The sequence below is a fragment of the Sturnus vulgaris genome, chromosome 15 (genome assembly GCF_052056855.1).
Source record: "Sturnus vulgaris isolate bStuVul1 chromosome 15, bStuVul1.hap1, whole genome shotgun sequence".
Classification (NCBI taxonomy): domain Eukaryota; kingdom Metazoa; phylum Chordata; class Aves; order Passeriformes; family Sturnidae; genus Sturnus; species Sturnus vulgaris.
This window is the reverse complement of record NC_142257.1, coordinates 3,486,854-3,514,081: the sequence shown is the minus strand read 5'-3', so window position 1 is coordinate 3,514,081 and position 27,228 is coordinate 3,486,854. Positions and strand designations below refer to the sequence as shown.

The 27,228-nt window shown below is 58.4% G+C and overlaps 3 protein-coding genes across 10 annotated transcripts in view; 2 read left to right on the top strand and 1 right to left on the bottom strand.

The window, feature by feature from the left end:
- Positions 1 to 965, bottom strand: part of UIMC1 (ubiquitin interaction motif containing 1) — a 39,463-nt gene extending 38,498 nt beyond the window's left edge. For all 4 annotated transcript variants that reach the window (XR_015806951.1, XM_014875977.2, XM_088173528.1 and 1 more), the window contains exon 1: positions 827 to 965. The gene's annotated coding sequence lies outside the window, so the exon portion shown is untranslated. The remainder of the gene's footprint in view (positions 1 to 826) is intronic.
- Positions 254 to 9,736, top strand: ZNF346 (zinc finger protein 346). Of its 3 annotated transcripts, none has more exons than XM_088173531.1 (7): positions 254 to 329; positions 1,543 to 1,646; positions 1,734 to 1,829; positions 3,651 to 3,801; positions 5,269 to 5,508; positions 8,037 to 8,130; positions 9,422 to 9,736. In XM_088173531.1, exons 1-7 carry the CDS (start codon positions 269 to 271, stop codon positions 9,525 to 9,527), a joined length of 852 nt encoding a protein of 283 aa, XP_088029657.1. In that variant the 5' UTR covers positions 254 to 268; the 3' UTR covers positions 9,528 to 9,736. The 3 variants fall into 3 exon arrangements, with proteins under 3 accessions (XP_088029657.1, XP_014731527.1, XP_088029655.1); XM_014876041.2 differs by lacking the exon at positions 254 to 329 and adding an exon at positions 1,257 to 1,370; XM_088173529.1 differs by lacking the exon at positions 254 to 329 and adding an exon at positions 1,280 to 1,370 and having other exon boundaries at positions 1,543 to 1,829.
- Positions 9,737 to 13,858: 4,122 nt separating this feature from the next.
- On the top strand, positions 13,859 to 20,262 carry FGFR4 (fibroblast growth factor receptor 4). 3 transcript variants are annotated; one of them, XM_088173527.1, is made up of 18 exons: positions 13,859 to 13,896; positions 14,264 to 14,368; positions 15,297 to 15,566; positions 15,672 to 15,761; positions 15,884 to 16,050; positions 16,137 to 16,260; positions 16,539 to 16,729; positions 16,844 to 16,982; positions 17,064 to 17,257; positions 17,461 to 17,606; positions 17,741 to 17,862; positions 17,962 to 18,072; positions 18,193 to 18,383; positions 18,779 to 18,901; positions 18,977 to 19,047; positions 19,304 to 19,441; positions 19,509 to 19,614; positions 19,701 to 20,262. In XM_088173527.1, the coding sequence occupies exons 2-18, from the start codon at positions 14,296 to 14,298 to the stop codon at positions 19,845 to 19,847; spliced, it is 2,403 nt and encodes an 800-aa protein (XP_088029653.1). In that variant the 5' UTR covers positions 13,859 to 13,896; positions 14,264 to 14,295; the 3' UTR covers positions 19,848 to 20,262. The 3 variants fall into 3 exon arrangements, with proteins under 3 accessions (XP_088029653.1, XP_014731517.2, XP_014731516.2); XM_014876031.2 differs by lacking the exon at positions 13,859 to 13,896 and having other exon boundaries at positions 14,213 to 14,368; XM_014876030.2 differs by lacking the exons at positions 13,859 to 13,896; positions 14,264 to 14,368 and having other exon boundaries at positions 15,067 to 15,566.
- The last annotated feature ends 6,966 nt before the right edge of the window (positions 20,263 to 27,228 follow it).

Below are 27,228 nucleotides of genomic sequence, written 5' to 3'. Positions count from 1 at the left end.
CTGCACAGAGGGGACACGGGCACTGCAGAGGCCACGCATGGCCGGGCGCATCCGCACAGGCTGCTGAGCTCTCGGGAGATGCTCCCTGCTCCAATGCCCTCGGGTCCAGCCCGAAGCATCTCCCTCCTCCAAGGGCAGGGCAGGAAAACGTTTTTCCCTTTGTACATGGACGGAAAGCGACCCTCGCCCCAGAACCCACCCACGGTCCCTTCCCTTTCCCAACTCGCTGCCTTCGGGCACGGAGGGCTCTGCAGGGAAATTTACAAGGATGGAGTCAGAGATACTCGACAAGCTGGGGAGAAGCATGGGGGATCTCAGGCGGGATAGGGGTGAGCTCTTGGGAAGGGGATCAGCCACAGGTGGGCACATATAAGGGAAGGGAGCGTGTAGGGGCTGCCCCGGGAAAAGAGGGGGGAGCCAGGCCTGGGAGGAAGAGGAGAGGCAGGAGCGTCTCGATCTCCGGGGATGCGGCCAAGGCAGAGCTCCGGTTTTCGGGTTCTCTCCCCAGGGGACGGTCCAGGAGGAGTTCCAGGGTATCCCCAGGCGCAGCACCTGGGTCCCCTCCAGACAAGAGACAGAGGAAGTACCCTTAGAGAGGGACGGGGGGTATCCCTTCGCCAGGGGACAGCGCTAGGGGCCAGTCCCGGGCCGCCGGGGGCAGGGACCGGGGGGTCATACCTGAGGGAGGTCAACCCGGGGGCAGGGGCCAGAGAATGGCCCCGGGCAAGGGAAGGGGTTTCCCTCGCAGCCCCGGGAGCCCCGCGGCTCGCCGGGGGCCCACCCGCCGCAGGGCAGCGGCATGCCCCACAGGGCACAAGGTACTCACCGGGCCCGGGCCGCCCCGATGCCCGCGGCCTCCCCGCCGGGTCTCCCGCACCGGCCCCGGTCGGCGGGTCCCGCACCCGCGCTCAAGTTGGCGGCGGAGGCCTCATTGCCCTCAGTCAAGATGGCGGCAGCGGCTTCGCTGCCTCTCACGTGGTTATCGGGGTGCTGAAGCGGGCAGCGCCATGTCCGTGGCGGGTCGGCAACAGGCCCGGCCGCCTCGCTCTGAGATGCTGGTGGTCTCACCATTTTCTCAGCCCAGACGCGGCTTCCTCAGGGGAAGGATGCGCAGCGTCGCTTAAACACCCACAAAAACGAGCCGCCACGGGGCTGTCCGAAATATTCCTGTGCCCACAACCAACATGTCCGCCGCCGCCTCCCTTGGAGGGTGCGGTGCTCTCGCGGGAGACCGCCCTACCGTTGCTAGGCGCGGAGGGGGCGCGCGGGCGGCTTCTCGCGAGAACAGCGTGAGGCGGCGACGGCGGCCATGGCGGACGGGGCCGGTAGCAACGGGGACGCTGCGGGGCCGCTGGTGGGCAAAGAGGCGGGTGAGGCGGCGGGACCGGGAGCGGGCGGGTGGTCGGGCCCCAAGAGGTGCCCTCTAGCTCGGTTGGATCCTGCGGGGTGCGGGGCATCCCGAACAGGGACAGCCCGCACCTCGCGGGGTTCCACCGGGCCGCTGACGCCCCCGTTTTGTGTCCCACCCCCTTCACCCCACAGTGGAGCGGCTGATCCGGGAGAACGGACACATTTTCACCGAGGCGCAGTGCAAGGTGTGCAGCGCCCTGCTCATCTCCGAGTCACAGCGACTGGCTCACTACCAGGTAGGGAAGGGGGAGCCCCCCACCTCCGCCCCAGGTCAGCCCCGCTCTCGGCGAGGCACCGAGCGGGGGTTTCTCTACTTTCCTCAGAGCAAGAAACACGCCAACAAGGTGAGACGGTACCTGTCCATCCACGGCGGGGAGGAGGGTGCCCAGGGGAAGAAGATGAAGCTGGAGGTGAAGCAGGTGAGAGGAGACCCGATCAATGTCTATAACTAACGTCTACAATCAATGTCTTAATATCTAGAGGGTAAGTCCTGTGAAGAGCGGCTGAGGAAGCTGGGGTTGTTTAGTCTGGAGGAAGGAGGATCAGGGCAGACCATACTGCTCCCTACAACTCTCTGTCAGGAGGCTCTGTCCAGGTGGGGTTCAGCCTCTTCTATGAAACCAGCAACAGGACAAGAGGAAATGGCCTCAAGTTGTGCCAGGGCAGGTTCAGGTTCGAAATCAGGAGGAATTTCTTCACTGAAAGAGTTGTCAGATATTGGAAGGGAGGTAGTGGAGTCACCATCCCTGGAAGTGTTTAAGAAATGACTGGACGTGGCTCTGGTCTAATTGACTTCTGAGTCTGCCCTCCCCCAGGTGTAACCAGCACAGTCGTGACCAGTCAGAAGTTGAACTTGATGGTCTTGGAGGTCTTTTGCAACCTTAATGATTCTCTCATTCTGTGAAATGTCTGAAAGGAGGGTGTCAGAGGATAAACCAGACTCTGCTCAGGGGTGCCCAGCAACAGGGTGAAAGGCAACAGACAGAAACTGATGCGCAGGAAGTTTCACCTGAACATGGGGAAGAACTTCTTACCTATGCGGTGACCAAGCACTGGAAGATTGCCCAGAGAAGGTGTGGAGTCTCCCTTACTGGGGATATTCCAGAACTGTGGAGTCTCCCTTACCGGGGATATTCCAGAACTGTTTGGATGCAATCCTGTGCCAAGTGCTCTGGGATGACTCTGCTTCAGCAGGGAGGTTAGACCAGATGATCCACTGTGGTCCCTTCCAGCCTGATCCATCCTTTGGTTTTGTGAGTGCAGGATCCACCAAGGTTAAATACAGCTCTATGGGACCTGCTGGGCTAAAGGTTGCACAGCCTTGTAAGTCAACGAGGAAAATGCTCTCAGAAGGGGCTTTGTGAGAACTGAGAAACTCAATGGCAGGTGTTTCACCAGGCCTTATCCCAGTTCCTGCTGCCATTCCCACTCTGACAGCCTCTTTGCGTTTGTCCTCCCCATTTAAACAAATGCATGTTCCTCTTTTTGATAGTCTTGCTTGAAATGACAGAGAAATAACAGAAGCAACAGCTTGTCAGGAGCATCATTGCATGACATCATGCAGAGCACACTGGGTTCCCCATCCACAGGAATTCTCTTCCCAGAGCATTACTTTACTTATTTAGGTTCCCTCAGTTGGTCGCTGGAGCTTGTTGGTCAATAAAGGCCCGACATTCCATTCAGCCATCTGTCTGCCCCGTGATTCCCTTGTGGAACAGATTCTACTTTTATGATTGCTTCAGATGTAATCCCTAACTCTGGCATTTGCAGGGAGCTGGGGGATAACAGCAGATGCCTTTGCACATAGTGTCAGGCTGAGAACTGCCTGCTGCTCTCTCCTCAGCTGGTGTTGTGTTGCAGATGACCCAGCTGATAGTGATGTTTATGCTGCTCAGTTCGCACCTTGCAGGGGACAAGGCTGCATGGTCCAATTTTGGCAGCCACATGCTTAACCTTGTCCTTAACCCAAACAGGCCAGGGCTGCCCCTCTGCCAGGCGTGTTTGCCAACAGGTTAAAAACAGTAATTGGTTCAAGAGCACTCTCCAGGGAGGGAGAGAATGATGCTGCATCATGGAAGTTCTACCTAGTCACACTTCATCAACTTAACACCCAAATGTCTTTGATGATCTTTTTTTAGACCCCCAAACCATAGTGTTTCTCCTCAAAACCATGAGGCTGGACGGGATGGCCTACAGAGGTCCTTCCCAGCCTCAGAAACTCAGTGGTTTTCTGTGCACAGGACAGCAAGCAGGAAGGCAGCAATGGGGAGGACAGAAACAAGTGTTGTCCCATCTGCAACATGACCTTCTCCTCTCCGGCCGTGGCAACATCTCACTACTTGGGCAAGACTCATGCCAAGAACATGAAGCAGCAGGCCCCCAAAGCAGAAGGTATGGATGTCTGCAGCACCTTCACTTTGTCCCAAAGGACTGTTGAGACGTTTGTTGAACCCCCAAGTGTGAGCTCCTGTAAGAGTGCGTGGTCTTTGCCATGAAAGAGTAAGCCAGCAGTGCACCTCCAGAGACCTGGCTGTGCCAGCCTGCTCAGTGGGCTGGCATTGGCAAGAGGTTGTGTGGTTTTTTTGTTTTGCTTTGTTTGAGGGAAATGCATCTGGCAGCAACCATTGTACGCACCCCTGTATGCAGGGACCAGGCGTGTGATATTAAGATGTAGAAACTGTCACAGGGTATGATGCTCATTAAAAGGTTACAGAGACTGAAGTGACTGGTGAAACTCTGATGTGGCAAATTCCCCAGGGCTGCTCAGCTACAACAATGTGGCTTCTGAGGTTCACAGACTCGGGAGCTGCAGATTACTGGGGAGTGGGAGAAGAGAGCTGGGGAGCATCAGTATGTGCTTGTTCTGACCTTGTCTGCCCCAGCACAACTACCCATATGTCCTATCCCTTTGCTAGAAGCCAGAAAGGCCTAGTGGGTGGGGAGTGACACCCTCTGTCCAGGACAGGTACGGGTAGCCGTGAGCCAGGGAGGCTGCAGCTGGTCAGGACAGAAGGAAAACACAGCCATTGAGTGCACCTGAGGATGGCAGCTTGTGCTAGTTCCAAGGTGGGGACTTGTGAGTCACCCAGACACCTGATTTCTGGGATCTTCCAGGCAGAAACTGTCTGTCCCAGCGTGTCTTCGTGACTTTGCTAAAATGTGTGCACAGCAAAGCCACCTCCAGGATCTTCCTGTTCTTTGGAGCCCCTCCTTTTGGGTATGATAGGAGCCTGCAGGACGAGGTGGATGTTCACTGAGCAGTCTGGTGTGTGCCTTTGGTGCTGCCATGAGAGGAGCTCTCTGATCCCTAGCAGGTTACTCACTCTGCTCTTTGGCACTCTGGAGGGAGAGGTTGTAGGTTTCTCCACCACACAGAAGAGCTGCTTCCCTGTGTGAATTCACTGTGTCAGACCTGGTGCCATTTGTGCTGTGTCTCAGGCTCCTTATGAATTCAGGATCAAGTCCTGTGCTTCCAGAATCCCACTGCCTTTGCTGTGCAAGGGCTTGTGCCCATGTTCTGTCTGGGAGATGATAACAGCAGGTGGAAGCTCATTATACCCAATGTTTCTTGAATACAGTCATGCTTATGTTAAGGAAAAATATGCAAATGTGTTGGATTTTTTAAGCCCTGAAAGTTTTCCTGGCATACTCGAGTTTCGTTACCACATGTCTTTAAATTCTGCAGTGTTAAGGGAAGAGGTAGGAAAATAATTAATTTATTGAGATATCTTACATTGGCTGGGTTTGGGGTTTAGATGTAGGGCGTTACTGATTTTAATGTGGGTTTGGGGGAAATAAAGTAACTGTTTTTTACCTCTGAGTTCTGTGACTGACCAGGAGTTTGTATTCACCCTACAGAAACGGTGCCCCCACAGAAACACCCTGCTGCCCCCCCCAGCTCTACTGCATCTTCTAATGAAGAGAACAAGGACATTACTGACCCGGACAAGTTCTGTAGCCTCTGCCATGCCACTTTCAACAACCCCCTTATGGCAAAACAGCACTATGTAGGCAAGAAGCACAGAAAGCAGGAGACCAAACACAAGCTGATGGCGCACTACGGCCGAACCCCTGATGCGCCAGCATCATCCTTCATGGGTGAGTTCTCAACAGGGAGGCTGATAACCAGCTGAAGAGAAGGGTGGGAGAGAAGCAGGATGTGTCTGTCAGCCTTTGGACAAGAGAGTCTGTGTGGAGGGAGCAGGGGAGTATTGCTTGTGATGAGGAACTTGATTATACACCCTAAGATTGATTTAGTTGATGTTGTAACCCCCAGCAGCAGATGTTTTAGACTGTAGCTACTCGTGACAAGCTTTGGGTTGTGTTATGCGGTGGTGTTGAATCGGGGACGTGTCCTTTTTATTCTCTGTGCGGATAATCCAGGGATTTTGGCCAGTACTGTTTCTAGTTAGGTGATTGCATCCAAAATGGAAAGATAAAAGTGGCATTTGATGCTTAAAAGTCGTCTTTGAGAGGACTAGCCAGAGATGGAAGGAATAGGTTTAACTGCACCTGCTGCTTCAAAGCACATGAAAGCCAGAAAGATTTCTCCCTGAATGCCTTTCTGTCTCTGTGTGGGCACTTCCATTTGATGAACTAATGCAACTCTCTCTGGAGCAAGCAGGAATGTGGAAAAAAACCCCAGAGCTATTAAGGAGGAACTTTAGGCAGACAGTTACAACTCTTTTGGTTTATGATCTGCTGCTTATGAGCACTTGTACGTGATGAAAGCCCTCCGAGTCCAGTGAAAGCATTAAGCACTCACAGAAAACTCCTTTGTTCCTCCCAGCAGCCTTCTGTTGGGCCAGGAAGTCTTAGTACCTGCTGGATACTTGAGGTAAATAATAAGCAGACAGATCATCTTAAAATCTTCATTAAGGGCTTCTTTCTCTGTCATAAAAACCCACACAAGCAGAAGATTAATTATTCTAATTCTTTGCAGGCCACCTTTAGATACCGGTAGCACTTATGACAAATGAGGCTCAATTAGCCAAGTAATGTTCTCTCCCACATTGCATGGCCGTGTGGGAGATGGAAAAGGTGCTCGGTATCTCACGTTACCCATCTGCTCTGCACCTAATTAGTGGGGTCTGATGAATGGTTCCACTTGAGTGTGACTCAGGCGCTGACAGGGGCAGGAGCCCCAGCCCAGGTGGGCTGGGTAGGTGGGCAGTGCCATTGCCTGGGTAGGTGGGCAGTGCCCTTGCCTGGGTGATTGATGTTTCCCAAGAAGCAGCAGCAGAACGGGAATACATACAGTCACATCTCCAGGGCACTTCAGCTCTTCAGGAAAGGTTTCAGAGCCTGGGCTTATAATCAGGGGCTTCTCAGATGAGACGGGCTGCAGTCAGGGAGGTTTTGTCCCATTCTCTTTGCCTGTGTCTGTGTCCCAACAGTCACAGTTGTCCCTAAACTCTCTGCTGGGACCTGACTTGCAGCAGATAAAGATGTGTACTTTGCAAATGCTACACTGAGGTGGTTGCTCACTTAAAGTTCTTTGGGAACAAGTAGTTTGGGGTTGAGGAGTATAGTTTAGACAACTTAGTGCATGCACCTGCTGGATGAGTTATCAGCAGAGAAACCTTGACATTGATGATGCAGGGAAGCAGGCCTGAAGGCTGTATCAGCTCCTCTGGCCTTTACTGCCCAGATCCAGCTCAATTTTGAGAGCCAAATGTCCCACCGGAGTCTGAAATACCTGAGTTGCAGCAGCCACATGGCGAAGTGGCTGCTACATCCAGAGCTGAGCTTCCCTTGGTTCACTGCTCTGCGCACCTGGGGTCTGTCTCCTCTTTCACCTTAGGGAAATGTCTTCCTTGTGAGATTCCCAACCAGAGCGCTTCTCCAGTGAGCCAAAATTCAGGAACCTTTAATGTCTTGAGGACAACTGCTAGAATTTTTCCCTGTTAAAGACTCCTGTGCTGCCATACTCGCCTATTTGGTATCTGTGACCTTCTGAACTTTCAGTCCAGCTGGAGTTGTCATGTTACACAAAACCATTGATCCTGTCAAGTACCACTATTGTTGGAAACTTTTTTTTTCCTGGCAGTTAACTGATCCACTGAGTGTAACCAAACTGCTTGAGGACAGAGCTTAATATCCTCAGTTGGCATCTCAGCAAGGCTTAGCAAAATGCTGCATTGTGGAGCTGGACAGTGGGTGTAATCTCCTCTGACTGCCTTTTTTATTGAAATGTTATAAGCTTACAAATTCAGTATCTCCTATCTTCTGTTATGAGATGTCCAGATCAACAGAAGTAGGAATATGGCAGAGAAATGGAGTTGCAAAGGCAGTTACAGCCTTTGGGGTTTGGGGTCCAAATCTGAAACTTTTACTATGCCTGATACTGTGAACTGTTTGTAGGGAACATGTGTGTGTTTTTTAGTGATGAACAAACCATGTTCTCGTGAGGAAAGCTTTTTTGGCTTAGTGATTGCCTTGCAATGACTGGCTGATACATGCTGGAGTACTGGGATTCTGTGATCTCCCTGCCTGGTCAGATTGTTGACTGTTACTTGTCTTTATTTAGGGTTGTTTCATGAATCAGGTGATTGAGTATCTGACTTGTTTTTAACTCAACACGAGGATTGGCTAGCTCTGTGTGCTAACACTGCTGTCTGTTTCAGCTGGGAAGGGCTACCCCTGCAGCACATGTAACATAGTGCTGAACTCCATAGAGCAGTACCAAGCTCACATCAGTGGCTTCAAACACAAGAATCAGTAAGTAATGTTCTTGTCTAAGTTTATTTCCAGCTTTGCTGTTCAAATCGATGGCCTAAATATAACCTAACATGCATTTTTGAGCACGTTTCCAGCTGACTTCCAAACAGAACAGCAGGGTCTGTGCAGGTTCTCTCTGTGTGTCCTGCTCCAGGAGCTCCCTCTGCAGACAGCCCAGTTGTGCTGCTAAGGTGGAAGTGCCTCTGGTTGCTTTTGGTTCCTAATAGTTCAGCTCAGCATCTCAGCTCAGCAGTTCAGCTCAGCAGACCTTTGCAGTGAACCTGACACCCATTAAAAACACAGTTTCTCTTAGCAACTGAGATTTTAATTTAATTAAGGACTGGCTCAGTGGAGATCTGCTTGCCATTCTAATCTCCGTTGGGATTGCTTGTTTTAAAATTTGGCATATAGTCAGCACGCTCCAGAAACCTGGACTGTATTCCTGAGCTCGATCTTATAGCTGGCAAGTTAAATAATGGCATCCCTTGCATACATTATTAATTGAAAAAAATTATGCTGCCAGATGATTAATACCAAAAATACTTGTTCTGGAGACTGCCAATCTTTAATTTAAGAGCCTTCACTCTTAAGAGGCGCAGTTGTGAGCCTGGATTGGTTAGAAAGCTTCTTAGAAGGAACAGGTTTTAGGAAATCCTACCTGAAGGGAGGGCAGGCTCCTAGCCAAATTCCCCAGAAGGGACAGGAAGAAAACTGGGATCCTTTGTTGCCTGTCTATGGAATAGCAGCCTCCTGGTCCCTCAGCTCTCGGGAGTACTTGATGGGAAGACATCTTTAATCCCAGGGAAGTTCCAGCTCTCAAACAGCACTATTAGATCAATGAATAGGAAGTATTCCATTCTAGAGAGATAACATTGAGGATGCTCCCAACATACACACATTAATGTTCTCTTTAAGGACACTGCTGTTGTTGGAGCTGTCGCAGCCACACAGCTCCCTTTCAGAAAGCTGCTCTGGATTCAGCTGTGCAGTCGTGTTCCAGCTTCTGCAGCCTGCAGAGAGGCAGGATGCTTGCTTTGTAATGGGAGCTCTTTAGCAGTCCTTGAGCTGTGCCGCAGCTAATTCTGCCATGCTAAAGGTGTCTGTTTACACACAGGCACAGAGAGCAAGGATTCACTTGGAAGGTTTTCTGGCAAGTTGTTGCCTTGGCTGCAGTGGGCTGTTGCTCCACTGACAGCCTTGCCTGCTGAGCAGTGATTGCAGCTGGCACATTTCAGAGCATTTGTGACATTGTCTCCTTTTTTTCCTTTTTCGTGCTTCCTTCCATGTGCAGGATGCCAGGAGCAGTGCCGGTTGTCGGACCGTTCCCGCCACAGCAGTATGTCCGGGAAGAGTCAACTGCCCCAGGAGGCTACAGTTACTTCAGCCAAGACTTCTAGAGCAAGTTGCAGCAGTATTCTTGGAGTTGTTGGTGGCCCCAGAACGCACATCCTTTGCCAGCCCACAATGGTTTCATTATCCCTCTGGATAAGCAAAGCCCTACCCTCCTGTATACACCCGTTGAGCAGAACGGGGACTGAATCTGTCAGGAAAAGGATCCAGCTGGAAGAGACTTGCTAGACAGCAAATACTTCACTCCCTTAGAGTAGTTTTCATTGTGTAATTGCTTCCTGTGAAGGTGGGTGTGGTGTGAGAGGAAATGTGTATCTGGTGTAAGGAGGGTTTGGCAGCAAGCTGGTAGTGGCACCTTCTCCCTGTCCCCACTCTGGGGCGCTGCCTGTCCTGCTGCTGGACTGCTCTCAGGAACACCAGCACCCGTGGGCACCCCCGGGCATGACAGGAGGGGACCTGGAGCCACCCACATGGTCGGGAGGCTGAGGAGGGAGCATGGCCCTTGTCCCTAGGTGTGCCCTGGAGTTGGTGTGCTGTGCTCCTCACTGCCCTGGGCCAGAGCTCTGGCTGCCTCTCCAGGCTGAACTCCATTGCCTTTTGGACTGGCAGGCACAGGACAGAGCAGAGAGCCACCCGTGAGCGACATCCTCCACAGAAGCACCACAGTCCCCTGCCCAGGCCACAGCCAGCTCTGTGGAGCCAGTTGCTTCTCCAGCAGCACACCCAGGGTTCCTGCCTCAGCCAGGGGAAGTGCAGTCCTGGCCACGGCCCCAACCACTGCCATCTCTCGTGGCCCCACTGGCTCCATTGAGTAAATCAGGTGCAGATATGGAGTCAGGATTGGGTGACTGCTTACAATTAGGGGCTGGGGAGATTGGGGTGGCCCCATTCCTGCCTTGCAGTTCCTTGCCATGGCTGCTGCTTTAACAGGATGAACCCCCAATGTTGTGCAAGGGACAAGGCTGGTGAGCAAAGCTCCTGCTTTCTTGGTCCATAAATGGGCACCATGGCCTAACGCAGCACATGGGGTATGCCATGTCCCCACGGGGAGCAGGACACATTCTGGCCCCATGCACCTCATTCCCTGTGCCAGCTGCAGCCACAGCATTTCCTCCCACACCCAGGGCAGGAAGAGGTGGCAGGGCTGCAGTGGGACAAGCATGACACTGCCCACCCTCCTGCCAATCACTCAACTTTTATGTTCCCCACTCAGCCTTCACTACCCAAATCTGTGGATGCTCCTGTGCCATGCTGGGGGCTGGAGGAAGCCTGGGCCCCTAGTGGCCCTGTCCTGCATCCCCTGCACTGGGCCCCACATTCTTGGCTCCCCAGAGGGAGCAGCAGGTTTATGTTTGCCAAGTTCTGCCTGGTTAAACCTTAACCAAGTGGGTTGCTCCATCAGTCCCTCCCAGCCAGAGATAAGGATGGGCAGGCAAGACCAAGGCCTGGTGAGACATGCTGGCCCAAACCTGGCTGCTTGGCTACAGGGCAGGACCCAGCCCCTGCAAAGCACCGTGCTCAATCTGGGGCAGCTGCCTGTCCCTCCAGCTTGCCCCCTGCTTTCCTCAGTGGGTCCCCACTGATATGAGGGCGGCAGGTTGTGGCTGGGGCCAGAAGCTTCCATGTCGAAGCCAGTGGGACTGGATGGAGCTGGAAGCCCTTGTGCTGGGGCTCACCCCTGCGCTCCAGAGATGACCCACTCCCTCAGTGCTAGAAGGTTCACATCACCCCAGCACATGGAATGAGCCTGCTCAGCCTCACATCCTATGCACGTACAGGGTACAGTGAGCTGGGGCTTCTCTGCCCCAAAAAAAGAGCCGTTCAGGGGAGGCCAAGAGAAACTTCCAGGAGGAAAGAGCTCCCCAGGCTCCGGCCCCCACAGGAGCCACCGTGCTGCGCGGGCTCTGGCTGGCCGCAGGTGCCACCGCAGCGGGAGTGGCGGCAAGTGCTGGGGCCAGGCACAAGGGGCGGCTGTGTTCCCGCAGCTCCGGCTGCCTTCCAAGAGCAATATTGTTGGCACCAGGCAGACTCCCTGCACCGGCAACACATACATGGGCCTTTCATGAGGGGAGTGGGGATGATTTACTGCCTGGGGGAAGGGGCAGGGGCGGGAGGATGGAGCCCCAGCATGCCGGCGCCCGGCCCCTTGTGCGTGCTCACTGCCGCGGGGCCCTGCACATATAAGCAAGGCCGAGGATCTGGCCAGGGGGTCGTCTCTTCCAACGGGGCATGGGGCAAGAGGGATCCCTCTGTGCCATCTATGGAGTTCTGAGAACACAGTTCATCTGTGGGCACCCTGCTGTGTCTGAGCTAAGCAACCACGGGTCACACATCCCTTGTGCCACATTGATGGGGGCAGCCCATGAGCTGGGGGAGACAGGGGCACCAGAGGAGGGTGCTGGGGCAGGGGTGCACCCACAGCGCTGAGTGCTGTGCTGGCACAATCCCCCCTTGTTGAGCTGCTGGCGTGGCAGAGGCCGTTGTGGTGCTGCCGGCAGCGGGTGGCAGGCAGTGGGGCTGGGCTGCTGTGAAGGGCTTTTTGTTTGCCGTCAGTTGCTGTTATAAATCAAGCGAGGCAGCCCAGCCCCAGCCCAATGCTGCCCCACGGCAGGGAGGTGGCCAATTCCCAGCTGCCTACAGCAGAGCCCCACCAAGCCCCGGCTTGTGCCTGGCAATGCCCTGGCGCAATGGGGATGTTTAGTGTGACACTAGGCAAGGTGCCCACACTGGTCTGCTTGCCCTTCTTCCACTCAGCATTGGGGAACTCTGGAATACAGGGAATCTTTCCATGTTCATCCAGGCTGTGGCTCCCACAGTCTCTCCCAGCTCTCCCTAGCGTTCCCAGTACTGGGAACGTCCCCTTCTCTCTGGTTTTGATTTGGTTTTGGTTCGAATTGAGCTGAACCCAACATTTTTCTGTGCTTCCGGCACGCTGTGAACTCTGCAGGGGTGGCCGCTGCTCCGTGAAATTGATGTTCTCGTCCGCTTCACGCGTCAGCAGGAATGAACAGCTGCTGGGGGCTGCTGGCCCCCAAGACTGCTCTGTGCACCTCTGCACCCCAAGGGGACACCAGTATGGGGAGCAGCACGGGGTGGATGGTACTATGGGAGATTGTAGCACCCACCAGACCTCACAGTGAAACCGTGTCATGCTTGAAGTTGCTGGATTGGCACAGCATGGACATGGCTGTGCCCAGGACTCAGAGTGTGACCCTATGGAATGAGGGGTGACAGTGACAATGACAGTGCAGCCCACTCACAGGGCCTCGAGATCTACGCCAAACGTGGGCAAGGCTGTGTGTGGGGCTCAGCACAGCCCTGGAAGATCTTGCTGGGAAGCAGGTGGCAAAGCAGGATACAGTAAAGGAGAGCAGCTCTAGGGCCAGACCCTGGCCATGTACTGGGGGACACTGACCCCTCTTGTTGGCTGCAGGATGCTCGGGCCATTGTTCCTTGGGACCTCACCAGCTCAGAGTGTCTGAAGCCAGGCTTCACCCAGTGCCCAGAGGTCCTGCATGGGCCAACGAGCAGCAAGGTCTGGGCATGGTGGGGTCTGCCTGCCCCAGCACAGCCAACAGCATAGGGAAGGTGAGAGCGAAGTGTTTATGGGTCGGATTAGGCCACTCCAACGCTGGCTTGCAGCTCAGCCACGTTTTATGACACTCCGTTATGGGCTCCTAATGAGGGTCACAGCCACTTTATGGCACCGACAGCGATAACGCTACAACTAATTATGGCACAATTATCGTGTGGGCTGCTGGGCACCCAGCAACACTTAGCACCCAGCCTGGGCCACGACACCTGCTTCTGGCTAGAGTGCTCCCACTCCAAGCAATCGGGGGCGGGGGGGTAAATGGGGGTGGCCTTGCCCCCTGTCCCATCTGCTGCTCCCACGCGTGGGGTCTGCCCGTGGGACGGCACAGCGGAGCAGCCCCGGGTGTTTGGCAGCCCCCTGCGTTCCCCACTCGCGAGGGGAGGCTGCACCGGCAGGGCCGGGACAGGGGGCTTGGGGGCCGCCTCTCGCTGCGGGGGGGGACGCCCGGTGCTACTCCCCCACTTCCCCCGTCCATCTCGGTGGCGGGTCGGTTTGCAGAGGTGCCGGCGGAGCAGGGCCAGTCCCCGTTCCTCCCCTCCCGCCTCTCCAGCGCTCCGGGCGGGGCCGCTGTAACCCGAGCGCGTCCCTACAAAGTGCCCGCGCCCCCGCGGCGGCGGCAGAGCGGGGCCAGAGCTAGCCAGGAGCGAGCCCCAGCCCTGCCCGCAGCCGGAGCCGTCCCGAGCCCGGAGCCGGAGCCGTCCCTGGCCCTGCCGCCATGGGGCCACGGTGTGGGGCGCGGCGGCGCTGAGCCCCGCTGTCCACGGACTTTGCCCCGGCCCGCGCAGCGCAGGCGGCTCCGCCGTGGGAGCCCGTCACCGCCGGTAACCGCGCCGACCGCGACCCTCGCCCCCAGCACCATTCGGCCCCCCCCCCCCCCCGCCCCCACTCCCGGGACACTCTCTCCCTCCCTGGGATCCCCCGCGGTCCCCCGTCCCCGGCTAACCTCCCCTAGCGCCCTGACCAGGCTGCCGCTCGCTGGGGAGGTCGGGTTCCCGGCACCCAAACAGGGTGTTTCCCACTCTCTGTGCCCCCTCCCATTCCTGCCCAGACCCCCCTGTGCTCTGCCTCCCGTCCATGCGCACCCACCCTCGCGGTGACCTAGGGACCTCGCACTACTTCTTCCCGGTGCCTCGGGAGAGGAGGGGCTGCCCGCCCGGATCCGCTCACCCGACCCTGCCTATCTCGCAGGGTGAGACCCCCGCGCTGGGGGGGCCTGGAAGATGCGGCCCCTCTTGCAGGTCGTGGCGGGGCTGCTGCTGGCGGCGGCTGCACGGGGCAGGGCGATGGAGCCAGGTACGGCTGCGGGGGTGAAATGGAGCCGGGGGGCGGCGGGAGCGGGGTCGTGCTTTCTGAACACTTTCTCCATCCCAGCTGGGATGCGGGTGCTTGCCCTAGGTACACAGCCCCACCGCTCTGCCTGCAGGGCTGGGCTGGCGGGAGCTGGAGACACGGCACAGAGACCAGCGTTTCCATCGCTGACAGGAGCAGGGTGGCTCCAGCCAGGCTGTCCCTATGCTGCGGGGGCTTGGCTCGCTCGGTGGACACGCGTGGCAGAGAGGGGTGCGAGACCGCTGTGGGCTGTGGCTGCTGTGTGTGGCTCCTGGGGAGGTGCGGGCAGTCCGTGCATCGCGGTGGTGGGTGCAGGAGAAGGACGTGTCCCCGGAGACCAAAGACCAGCTGCCCCACATCCCTCCTGTGCTGGCAATCCACTGGACTGGAGACACACTCGTGCCCTCCAGGCTCCTGCACGTGGCACTCGGGCTGCCATGGTATCGCTGTGCTGGCGGCCAGGTCGATTCTGCCCTCCACGTGCACACGCTGCTGCCATCAGCAGGCTGGGCTCCACTGCCAGCCTGGGCACTGCCGGGGACAACCAGGCTGTAGGGGTTCCAGCCGTGCTTGGGGCATGTAGAGGTCCAACGATGGGTGTCTGGAAGGATTTAGTGCCCTCCTAAAGTGAGGCAGAACAGGCTGGAGCACCCTGCGCCACTGGGAGTGGTAGAAGGATAGTGGTATGTGTGGCCTTGGACTGGGACATGCCGCTGGGGAAACCATGTCCCTGTGCTTCAGGGCAGAGTCCAGCCCTTACCTGCTTCTGGGGTGGCAGAGCCAGGCTCTGGGCTGTCACACCACATGCTCTCCACACTAGGATGGGCATATGGAGGGGTACTGCTCTCAGAGAGGGGTGAGCACTGGGTGGGCACTCACCACATCTTTCCAGAGCTATTTGAGAGCCCCTTGCTGGAGTCAGAAGAGGAACATCTCCTGCTGGACCCAGGCAACACACTGAAGCTGTACTGTGATGCCAACCAGAGTGGTGCCAGTGTGGTCTGGTACAAGGAGTCCCGGCCACTTGTCTCGGGGGGTCGCATCCATCTCCGTCAGAGCCTGCTTGAGATCTCAGAGGTCGCCTATGAGGACTCAGGGCTCTACTTGTGCCGGGCACGGGGAACTGGGGAGGTCCTGCGCAACTTCACCATCTCTGTCGTGGGTAGGAGCCCCGGCAGCACCCAGCTATCCCCGGGGCAGCAAGGCAGCCACTGCCCGCACAGCCCTGCAGGCAGGGATGGCCTTCTCAGCCCATTTCCCTTTGCAGACTCCCTGGCGTCAGGTGATGATGATGAAGATAGTGATGGGGACAGTCCCCACGGAGACCGGAATGAGGAGTCTGTCTATGTGCACAGAGGTCAGTGCCACACTAGGGCACTACAGGAGAGGGCAGGAGGGGCAAAACAGGGGGCATGGGGCACTGCTGCCTCCTGCTCCCAGCACAGGTCCTCTCCTACTGTACATCCTGCATGTCCCCAGCTCCTTACTGGACTCACCCACACCGGATGGACAAGAAGCTGTATGCAGTCCCTGCGGGGAACACGGTGAAGTTCCGCTGCCCGGCCTCTGGCAGCCCCAGCCCCAGCATCCGCTGGTTCAAGAATGGGCGCGAGTTCCGAGGGGAGCACCGCATTGGGGGCATCCGGGTATGGGCCAGCTCCTCCTACCACAGCTTCCCTCCCAGGACCCATATTCCCCAACTCACCTCAGTGTCTTACCTCCCCCTCTGCAGCTCCGGCACCAGCACTGGAGCCTGGTAATGGAGAGCGTGGTGCCCTCTGACCGCGGCAACTACACTTGCCTGGTGGAAAACAGGTTTGGCAGCATTCGCTACAGCTACCTCCTGGATGTGCTGGGTGAGGGTTCCTCAGCATGGTGCTGATCTGGGCTTCCTCTTGCCTGGTGGGGTCAGGGAAAGGGGTGGAAGAGCCTCTGTTCATGGTCTATCCACTGATGCAGCCCACATGACCCTCACACCCCAGGGACATGGGATGGAGACCAGGCTCAGGTTGCACTGATCTGTTTTAGGGCTGGGGAAGGGCTCTCTATGGCTCCACGGTGGGTGGAGGAGGGAGAAAGGAGCCTGTGCAGTTGGCCACCATGTCAGTGACACTGCTCTGCTCCCTGTGCACAGAGAGGTCCCCGCACAGGCCCATCTTGCAGGCTGGGCTGCCTGCCAATACCACAGCCCTGGTGGGCAGTGATGTGGAGTTCTTCTGCAAGGTCTACAGTGATGCCCAGCCGCACATCCAGTGGCTGAAACATATTGAAGTGAATGGCAGCAACTACGGTCCTGACGGGGTCCCCTATGTGCAAGTGCTCAAGGTAACAAAGGCTGGAAGCACCCAAGTCCCATGTATCCATGCTAAAGTGGTGACAGGGGTGCACAGAGCCCCCCGAAGAAGAGGGATACTGACCATCCATCCCTCTCTCTGACAGACTGCAGATATCAACAGCTCTGAGGTGGAGGTGCTGTACCTGCGCAATGTGTCCATGGAGGATGCTGGCGAGTACACCTGCCTGGCAGGGAACTCTATTGGCCTCTCCTACCAGTCTGCCTGGCTCACTGTCCTGCCAGGTAGGGGTGAGGTCCCAGTGCGGGGTCTGGGATCCCCAGCACGCAGAGGCCATGCCTCAGGCCTACTCATTCACTCTGCAGAAGAGGAGCTGGTGCGGGAAGCTGAGGCCCCTGAGACCAAGTACACGGACATCATCATCTACACCTCGGGCTCACTCGCCGTGGCCATGGCCATTATCATTGTGGTGCTGTGCCGGATGCAGACTCAGTCAAGCAAGCAGCACCTGGAGCCTATGGCAGTCCACAAGCTCTCCAAATTCCCGCTCATCCGACAGGTGGGTATGAAACTTGAGCCCTGGTAATGCAGGGGGACCTTGGTGAACAATGCACTCTGTAAGTGCCACTTGTGCCCATCACACCTTACCCTGCTGCCAGCTTTGGGGCTGCCCTTCCCACTGCAAAGAGTGAGAGTCTCTTTGCTTTTCTGTTGCATCTGTGTTTGGCCCTGAAGCATGAGGACCTGTGTCTCTCTCCACAGTTCTCCCTGGATTCCAGCTCCTCTGGGAAGTCTAGCACGTCCCTGATGCGCGTCACCCGACTCTCCTCCAGCTGTGCCCCAATGCTGGCTGGTGTCATGGAGCTGGACCTGCCCCTTGATGCCAAGTGGGAGTTCCCCCGAGACAAGTACGGTGCCATGCAGGACAGGGACAGGGGCTGCTCTTCTCAGGAACAGAAGCATGCAGATGGTGGATGGGGAGGCATCTGGCCACCATAAGGCCATCCCTGTAATCTCTCATGGTTCTGCTTTTCCTTGCCAGGCTGGTGCTGGGGAAGCCCCTGGGGGAAGGCTGTTTTGGCCAGGTGGTGCGGGCAGAGGCTTATGGCATAGACAGAGACCGGCCAGACAGAGCTGTCACTGTGGCTGTCAAAATGCTAAAAGGTAACGGCTCCTGTGCCAGTATCTCAGGAGCAGAGGTGGCATCAGTGCCAGGCAGGGGTGCCACCCAGCTGGCATCATAACACAGCCTTCCTTCCCTAGACAATGCCACCGACAAGGACCTAGCTGACCTCATATCCGAGATGGAGATGATGAAGCTCATGGACAAACATAAGAACATCATCAACCTCCTGGGAGTCTGCACACAGGATGGTGAGGGGGCTGTTCAGGCAGGGCATGGAGCAAGATCAGGGATGGGGACTGCTGGGGTCAATGGCTAACTGGGAAGGGACAATGCAGGGCAGGGGCTGAGCAAGTGGCCACCCTTCCCAGGGCCGCTGTATGTGATTGTGGAGTTTGCTGCGAAGGGCAACCTGCGCGAGTACCTCCGTGCCCGCCGTCCCCCGACACCTGACTACGCCTTTGATGTCATGGCAATGCCTGAGGAGCAGCTCTCTTTCAAGGATCTGGTCTCCTGTGTCTACCAGGTGGCCCGTGGCATGGAGTACCTGGAGTCCAAACGGGTACGTCTGGCTTGGTCTGTGTGGGCTACCTGTGCTGGGCACAGCTTGGGAGGGCATGGTGGTGACAGAGGAGCTGTATCCCTGGTGAACTCGCTGTCCATGTGGAAAGGGAGCCCAGCCCATTCCCATAGGCTGTCCAGAACCTCCCAGCCCCATCCAGCAAAGCTCAAGGCAGTACCTCCCCAAAAATGTGGGACTCAAAGCCTGACCCACCTCCTGGGTGTATGTGCCCCCTCACTGTCCCTGTCTCTGCTGCCAGCCTGATGATGGAATGGCCCCAGCACTGCAGAGGTGCTGGGGGGTGTGTGGGAGGGAAACAGTGATTTCAGTGTTTGAAGGGGACATGTGCAGCTCATCCATCTCACATCCCTTTGGGTGATGCTCCCCTCTGGCAGTGCATCCACCGTGACCTGGCTGCCCGCAACGTGCTGGTGACAGCAGAGAGCGTGATGAAAATCGCTGACTTCGGCTTGGCCAGGGACGTTCACGACATCGACTACTACAAGAAAACCAGCAACGTGAGTGGAGCTCCTGGGAGAGGGGCACAAGGACCCTCCACCAGGGCTGAGCTGAGCGGGGGGTTGCTCTCATAGGGTCGCCTGCCAGTGAAGTGGATGGCACCCGAAGCCCTGTTTGACCGTGTCTACACCCACCAGAGCGATGTGTGAGTCCTGAGGGGAATGAGGGTCTGTTGGGTGTGGGTTGAGGATTCTGTTGGTGTTGGACAAGGCAGCACTGCATGTATTGGAGGGTCCTCATGAGCAGAATTTGGTTACTCTGTGAGGACAGCGGGGCACATATTCCCTAGGGGTGATCCAGCCTTTTCATCCCTGTTCCCACAGTACTGTAGGGTGCAGTGGGCAAGCTGGGGGAGAACCCTAGGATGTGCTTGACCCCCCAATTTGCTATGCATATACTAGGTGGTCCTTTGGGATCTTGATGTGGGAGATCTTCACGCTGGGGGGCTCCCCATACCCTGGCATCCCTGTGGAGGAGCTGTTCAAGCTGCTGAAGGAGGGGCACCGCATGGACCGGCCATCCAACTGCACCCATGAGCTGTGAGTACAAGCCAGGTGGGTGGGTAGGGGGCACAATGAGACCCCACTAATACCCTCTCATCCCCAGGTACATGCTGATGAGGGAGTGCTGGCACGCCGTGCCCTCACAGCGCCCCACCTTCAAGCAGCTCGTGGAGGGGCTGGACAAGATCCTGGCAGCCGTTTCAGAGGAGGTGAGAGGAGGGGAGTCTGCTGGGTGAGGGGTGGGCAGTGTGGGAACTGACAGCATTGATGGTCATGGCACCATCCCTCCTTGCAGTACCTGGACCTCTCCATGCCCTTCGAGCAGTACTCTCCCTCCTGCGAGGACACCGCCAGCTCCTGCTCCTCTGATGACTCCGTCTTCACCCATGACCCGCTGCCACTGGCTCCCCACCTCTTCTCCTACCCCAGCGTGAGGACTTAAGAGAGGGCAGGGAAGGGTGATGCTGAAGCCACCTCTGCCCTTGCAGGGAGGGGATGCAGGTTCCCAAAGGTCCCTGCTTTGTCCGGGCTGAGCAGTGGGTGGATAGGGCCCTGAGCCACAACACTGGGGCATGGTGTCCCTCTCTCCAGGCTCCTTTTGGGAACTGAACCATCAGCCCTGGCTGAGATCTGCCTGGTATTGTGGGGCAGCAGGAGTTAGAGCCTCTCCAGGTGGGCACTGCCTGGGATGCCCATGGCATTGCCCAGGGAGATGAGCTTTGGCCAGGGCTTCAGTGGAAGTGTCTCTGGGCAGGAGCCCTGCAGCTGCCAGGCTCTTGCTGCATCTGTACATAGCCACAGAGATGAATATTTATGTACATGAAATATCAACCTGATAAATTATTTTTTGGAATACACCCCGGTGCAGTTTCTGGGCTGCTCCTGGGGCACAAAGGGCTCACCTAAGCTTAGAAGGCAGGCCAGGGGTTGCCTCCTTGTCCCAGCCAGTACAGGATCCTGCAATCACTCCTGGGGGACACAGAGACAGTGCCACAGGTGCAGGAAGTGATGTCCCCACTCCTGTGCCTCCAGGCCTGCTGCAGCACAAAGCACCCTTGCATCTGTTCCCCATTAGCCACTGCTGCACTAAGCCACCGTGAACTCCGCTACCAGCATTGCCCTGAAACCGATCCCCCAACTGCCATGGGCTCTCAGGATGGGAAAGTGCTCTGGGGCCCAGCCCCACACACTGGGGACCTCCCGCACCCTCCTGCCCAGGCCAGCCCAGCGCTCCAGATAAAAGTGAGTTATGGGCTCTGTCTCCCCAAAGCCCGTGGGAGCACAATTTGGGGGTCTCTAGCCCCTGCTCTCTGATGCCTGTTTATCCCTCCCTTGCCCTATGGTGCCCAGCAATGACGGCAGTGTGGGCAGGGAGGGCTGCAGCTGTCTCACCCCCTCCTGCCAGCCTGCTCCCTGGGTCTAGGGTTTCATCTAGGGCCAGGCTTTGCCGGCCGTTAGCCCCAGGATCTGGTTTCCTCCTTCAGCTCCCAGCTGCACTCACAGCCCCCCGCCTGGAAGCTGCCTCTTCTAGCATGAAAGCTGGGTCTCTGGCACAACCTGCCCCAAAACAGCCCAAGGTGATGGGGGCTTGCAGGTGCTGTGTGGCAGGACCTGGGCACAGAGCAGCTGGAAAGGGAGTCCTTCAATCCTGGCTGCTGCTGTGATGGTGCCAGAGTCTGGGATCTCAAGAGACACAGAACTTGGGACTTGACTCAGCCATAGGTGCTGTGCCTGTTGTGAATTGTATGTGCTGGGAGCCCAACAGCTTTCAGAACCATCCCGGTGTCTCCTCCTTTTCACAATCCCTCACAGGGCTGTTTGGGGGATCCCACTCCACCGACACACTTGCAGCCTCCATCCCCAGCCCAGCTCCCCTCTCTGTTGGGACGAGTCCCCCATTCCAGCACGGCGGGTGGAGGCAGACAGCCCACTGGCAGGTGTGAAACCTGCCTGTCCCGGCAGCCTGCCTGCCTGGGAAGGATCCCAGCTGTCCTGTAATGTGCCAGAACCAATGCATTTCGCACAGTCCTGAATAGGGCATTCACATGCTGAAGGGCAAATTGCCCAAGCTGCCCATAGGGGCTGCCCAGATCCCGGCTGGGACTGAGACTGAACACGGAGAGGAGATGTGCCCAGCTTGCCACCACCTCACTTCAGACTGGGGTCTCCATGCTGAGGGAAGCACAGAGGGCAGGCAGTTCTTGCTCACCCTGCACTGCCCTTTCCCTGGAAAACGGGGCCACAGCCAATTTCACAACGTGAGGCATGGGTGGGTTTGCTAATGCTTAATACCAAAGAGGGGGAGGGGAGCAGAAGGGGACATTGTGATCAGGGACCTGCCATCCCCTGCCAAAGCCTCACTTCACTCCCTGAACATTTAAAAGGCTTGCCGCAGGTGAAGGCAGTGCCTGCTACCCACAGCCCAACAACCCACACCAGTGCAGCCGAGGGATGCTTTCAGTGTCCTGGCAGTGCCCACTTGCCTTCCCCAGCTAGGGAGAATGGCCCTTAGCCCATCCCCAGGCACCACTGCATTCCCCAGTGAACCCCCAAAAGCTGCAGCACTGGGTACATGGGCTGTGCCCGAGCCAGCTCTGCCAGGCACAGGGCAGCCGAGGCCATGGCTGGGCAGGGAAGCAGCCCGAGGCATCCCGCAGCCCCACGACAACTGGAGGCAGTTTTTATTGTTTAACATTCCTGGTATTTTCTGTCAGGGCTGAACCAATTGTCCTTAATCCGCCAGGCTCTGCTGGCCAAACAAGTGTGGCTGAGCCACCAGCATCCTGTCCGCACGAACAGGCCCCTTTTGTGAGGGGGATTTAGCGTGTAGCTCAGTAAATCCTGCTGGTTTCCTGAGGCAGCGTTCCCACACACCCCCACCACGGCAACCCCCCCTTGCCGCCTGCTCCTAGTCCCTGGGCCCTGGCACAGATCCCTGCCCGGCCGTGCCCGCGGGCATCCCGTCTGCCCAAGTTCTGGGGCCATAAACCTGCTGCCCCCCCCAGAATCTGGCCACTCCAGTGCTGCAGATTCCCCTTGCATGTTTCTGGGATATGTCTGTGAGTCCCTATGGGAAGTGGGGTGTTGGTGGGGCTGAGAAGCTTCACAGCCACCCCACTATGCTGCTGGTCCTTCATGGGATGTTGTGGTCCCTGGTGTGGAGTACTGTGGTTCTGGAGGGATGCTGTAGTCCTGGAGCAGATGCTGTGATCCCCGGGAGAATGCTGAATCCTAGGGAAGGTGGTTCTGGTCCGGAGTGGGGGAAGGAGGTGTGTGGGGAAGATGCTGAGTCCTGAGGGAGCTGCTATAGTTCTTGGGAGAATGCTGAGTGCCGATGGATATGGTTCTGGTCCTGGGAGGAATGCTGAGCCCTGGGGGAGCACCCCAGGGGCCAGGACACCAGCTGGTTCCTCATTCCAGCTCCGGGACGTGGCTCCTGGCTCCGGAGATGCCTTTGCTTAACGACTCTGTTGTTTGGCCGGGAGTTGATGTTGTCTTTTCTCCACAAAACAAAGGCGACAGGATTTTATCTCTGGGGAGAATCTGGTTTCTGTGAGATGCAGAAAGCCTCTGCCCCCGGGCAGGAGAGGACGAGGCTGGGGGGGTGGAAAGGCACCAGGCTGCTGTCTGCCCCACTGGTAGGAGGAGCTGGCACTGCCCCTCTGGCTGCCACAGCCCCTGTTCCACGACCTGCCTGTCATTGTCCCGTGCCGGGTACATTGTCCCATGTACCCGGGCAGTGAAGGGAGGGAAGAGCCCCCATGGGTCAGCGGGCAGAGAAAAGGGGCCTATGAGCACCCACATATCGGAGTACAGGCTGAGGCAGAACCCCATCTCTCCTGTGGAGGAATCCAAACATTGGATCCCGCCACAGTCCCTGCATCCAGGGATACCTCACACACTGATGTAGGCATGCACCCAACTCCCATATCCATATAGAAGCACCTGCACACACAAGTCCATGTGTGCACACTCACAGCACCCTGCACACACACCTCAGGCACACCCTCCAGGAATATCCCCCAAGCATGCATCCACTCCCAGCCAAGCACACACACTACATCCCCCACAAAATCCCTCATACACCCCCACGCACTTGCTTCCACGCACACACGTCACACATGTTCACCTCCACCCTTATTCACACATACACGCACACGCGCGCACACACACACACACACACCTTTGCACCTCACTTCACGCGGCAGATCCGAGGCTCCGGTGCCAGCGCCACTGCGGACCCCAGTCCCAGCCGGACAGGCCAGGCTGGGGGTGCCAGCGAGGGCGGTGGTCCCGTGCTCGGGTGGACCCTCGGCCCTTTGGCCGCCGGCCAGACCCGCCGGTGCTGCAGGAAGCTGCGGACTCTCAGCCCCATCTCCCGGCCGGCGGGAGCAGCTGCGCGGGGCGGGCAGAACGGAGCGGGAGAGCAGCTCCCCCGCCGCACATCCCCCGCATGTAGGCTGGTGACAGTGGCCTTCGCGGCAGGACAGGCACGGGACTGTGTTGGAAGGATGACAAACCCGACTGGGAAAAACGGTCTGCGGCATGGGGATGTATCCTTGCTCTGCTCTCCATAACCCACACCGATGGATGGGGCTGGGAGTGAGGCAGGGCAGGGGATTGGGCTGCAGAGTTGTGCTGTGTCTCAATGTGCATCTCGTTTGTATCCTTCCGAGTGACAGGACCAGTGTGGGGAGGGCACCCCATGGGCACTGGAGCCTGGTGAACCTGACTCTACCTTGGGTGGATGGATCAAAGACCAGCGTGAGCTCAGCTTCGTTGCCCAGGGGTGGTAGCCCTGCGCACTCCCTAAGCTGGGAATGGGGGGCAACCTGAGGGCTGGGGAAGCAGGGCAGTCCCAAAGAGCAGCTGCAGCACCCAGACGGGCACCCTGGGCCTCGGCCCCTCGGGATAATCCCCATGCTACATATGGCTGCTGCAGAGACCGGCCTCCAGGTGACAGTGCAGTGACAGCTCTTCCGCGCCGGGCAGATTTGCCCAGCAGTGATGGCTTCTGTCCCCTGCAGCTCATGGCAGCGGTCCTGCCCACACTCACCGTTCTGCCCTTGTGTGTCCCTGGGCTGCCCCCCGCAAGGTTTCGGGGAGTCAAGGAAGCACTACGGCAGGGAGACTGCACCCCCGGTAGGAGGAGCAGCCCCGGCGCCAGGAACACCGGGCCGGTACAGCCGCGCCTGCGGGCACGGAGCCGGGCTGAGCCCCACCCGTCGCTCCCGCCGCTCCAACCCTGCGGTTTCAAGCCACGCAAGCCTCTTCCTGGGGGAAAGGGGCCCCCGGCAAACCCTCCGGGCAGGATGCTCTCCGCTCCTCTCCTCCTCTGCTTCCTTCCTCTCCCTTAGCCGGGCCAGCCCTCTCCCTGGCCGCCGCGACTCCTTAACCCTTTCGCCCACGCTCCCGGCCGTGATCCAGCCCCACGGCCACGGCTTCCAGCCACCGCCCCCGGCCCTTTGTGCAGGATCCCGGTGCTGCTCCCGGGGTCCGCGTTCCCCCCAGGCCCCGCCCCGGCGAACATCCGCGGCCGGAGGCAACTCGCAAACAGCCCATCCTGCCCACGGCTCCCGCGGGACCCGCGTGGGCCACAGCTCCCTCCACGCTGGGGTCTGGGGCTCTCCGCCGGCCGGCTGTGATGCCCTCATCTCCCTCGAGGGGAGCGCGCCGGAGCCCCCGGTGCGGGGCCGCGGTTTCTTCGGCATCACGGCGGCGGCGGGGAGCGGCCATGGCGGGAGCCGGGGATGCGCATTTCTGCCGGGCGCGGGGGCATCAGGCCGCTCCCGGGGGGCACCACGCGATCTGTGCACGGGCACCGGGACCTGCAGAGGGAGCCCGCAGTGCCGGGCGGTTCCGTGGCTACTGGCCTGACCGACCGTAGAGCCCCGGCGTGCACTGGGAGCGGGGCTGGGCTGGGGGTGAGCACGATCCGGGGTGGGGGGCTCAGGGCGAACCCCGCGGTGGGGAGGCCGTAGCTGCCTACGCTCCCCACTGCAGCCCGCAGACAAAGCCCTGCGGCGGCGAGGCCGGCCACGCTGCCCGCTGTGCCGCACATCCGGGCGGGAGCGGGAGGCAGTGGCCGGGATGCCATTTCCCTGTTGCTCTGCCGGAAGAGAAGGGCCGGAGAAGGGCCCTTCCTGCGGGCGCTGGCCATGGCACGGGCAGAGGTGACACAGCAGATGGGAAGTGCGTCTGAGGGCATCCCGCCACCACTGCCCTCTGCCCCAATAACTACATGGCTGCAGGTGGATCACTGCGGGGCCCCCACTGGGACAGCTGGATGTGGACATGCCTTGAGGTGCATGGAGCTGCCTGGGCATCGCTGCCCAAGCAGTACAGCCCCTGCACACCAGTGTCCCATTGGGAGGTACTGTGCCATGTGCTCATGGACCAAGGGCTCACAGGGCTCACCAGGCTGGCACGTGTCCTGATGGTTCTCCCTGCTCAGCTTAAGACACTTCAGCAGGAGGAGGGCTGCTGGTGACAGTCAGTGCCCAGGATACAGTTTCCCTGCTTGGAACAGCCCTAAGCATCTCCCGAGGTCGCTCACTGGGCCTCAGACACGAGGCTCTGGGAAGACACCAGGTGTTCCTGTTCTGCACACGCCCTGCCCGCCCGGGGGGGGTATAAATAAACCACTAGCTTTATTTTAGGAACGTGGCAGAAACGTGCGTGGCAGGTTGCTCCAATGAGAAAGGAGGAAAGTTGACTGCTGGGCCCTCTCGCAGGTGTGCCAGGCTGTGGCTACCAGTCGATCCTGGAAAGATGGACATTTCCCCCTTTCAGGTGTAAATTAAAGGACCCAGGCACAGCAGGTGATGCCCCAGCTCTGCGAAGCTGGGGAGAACTTTGTGGATACTGGAACTCAGTACCAAGTTCATTCAGCACTCGGGCACAGTGTGGCCCCAGCTCTCACATGTCACCGTGGCACGTGAGCATGGAGGGAAAGGGCCTAAAAATAGGGCAGGTGCCACCAACTGAGCCCTGGGCTTCGACCTCGGAGGTATAAACATGTCAAGAGCAAAACTTCCTGCCGAGTCACCCCACCCTCCGTGGGTGTGCTGGAATGGCATGAGCTGAACATGGCAATCTCTGTGGTGTCAGTACACCAGTGGGGTGGCAATGGGTCGGGGACCTTGTTGTGGCTTCTCAAGAGCAGATGCTGGGAGAAATGGTTGCTCTATCACCAGCCACAGACAGGGCAGAGAGAGGGCTTGGGCAAGACCACAGGGGCATCAGGAAGACAGGTGTCCTCATTGGGGTTGCCAAGGTGCACAGGCAGGGAGAAGGCAAGTCCCCAGTGCTCCGCTGAGGTGCCAGCCCGCAGCCGCTCCAGAACAGCGTTTCAGCGCGGAAAAGCTGCGCCTGCGGGGCAGCGAGGCCCGGGCAGCGGGCGCTCCCTGCCTGGGTGTGCAGAGCGGCTGCCCCGGGGCGCAGCCCGGTGAGGGGAGAGCGGCGCCAGAGCGGCCGGGGGCTCCCGCACCGCCGGGCCGAGGGGGGTGTGGGGGGGAAACAAAGGGCAGCGGCGGGCGGGGGGAGCGGGTCCGCCCGGGCAGCGCCGCGTCGAGCTCCGCGGCGGCACCCCGGGGGGCGGCAGCCCGGCCCTGCCCCCCGCGCGGCCCGGGCAGCACCGCCCCGGTGCCACATCCCCGCGCTGCCCCGGCTGCCCCCCGCCCCGTGCCTGCCCAGCCGTGCCGGTGCGGCGGCGGCGCGGCGCGGCGCCCGGACCCGTGCGGCTGGCGGCGGAGACCCCGGCCCGCATCGGAGGTAGCGACGGAGCCGCCGCCCGCCGCGGGCCGGTTGCGGGGGGCGGCGGT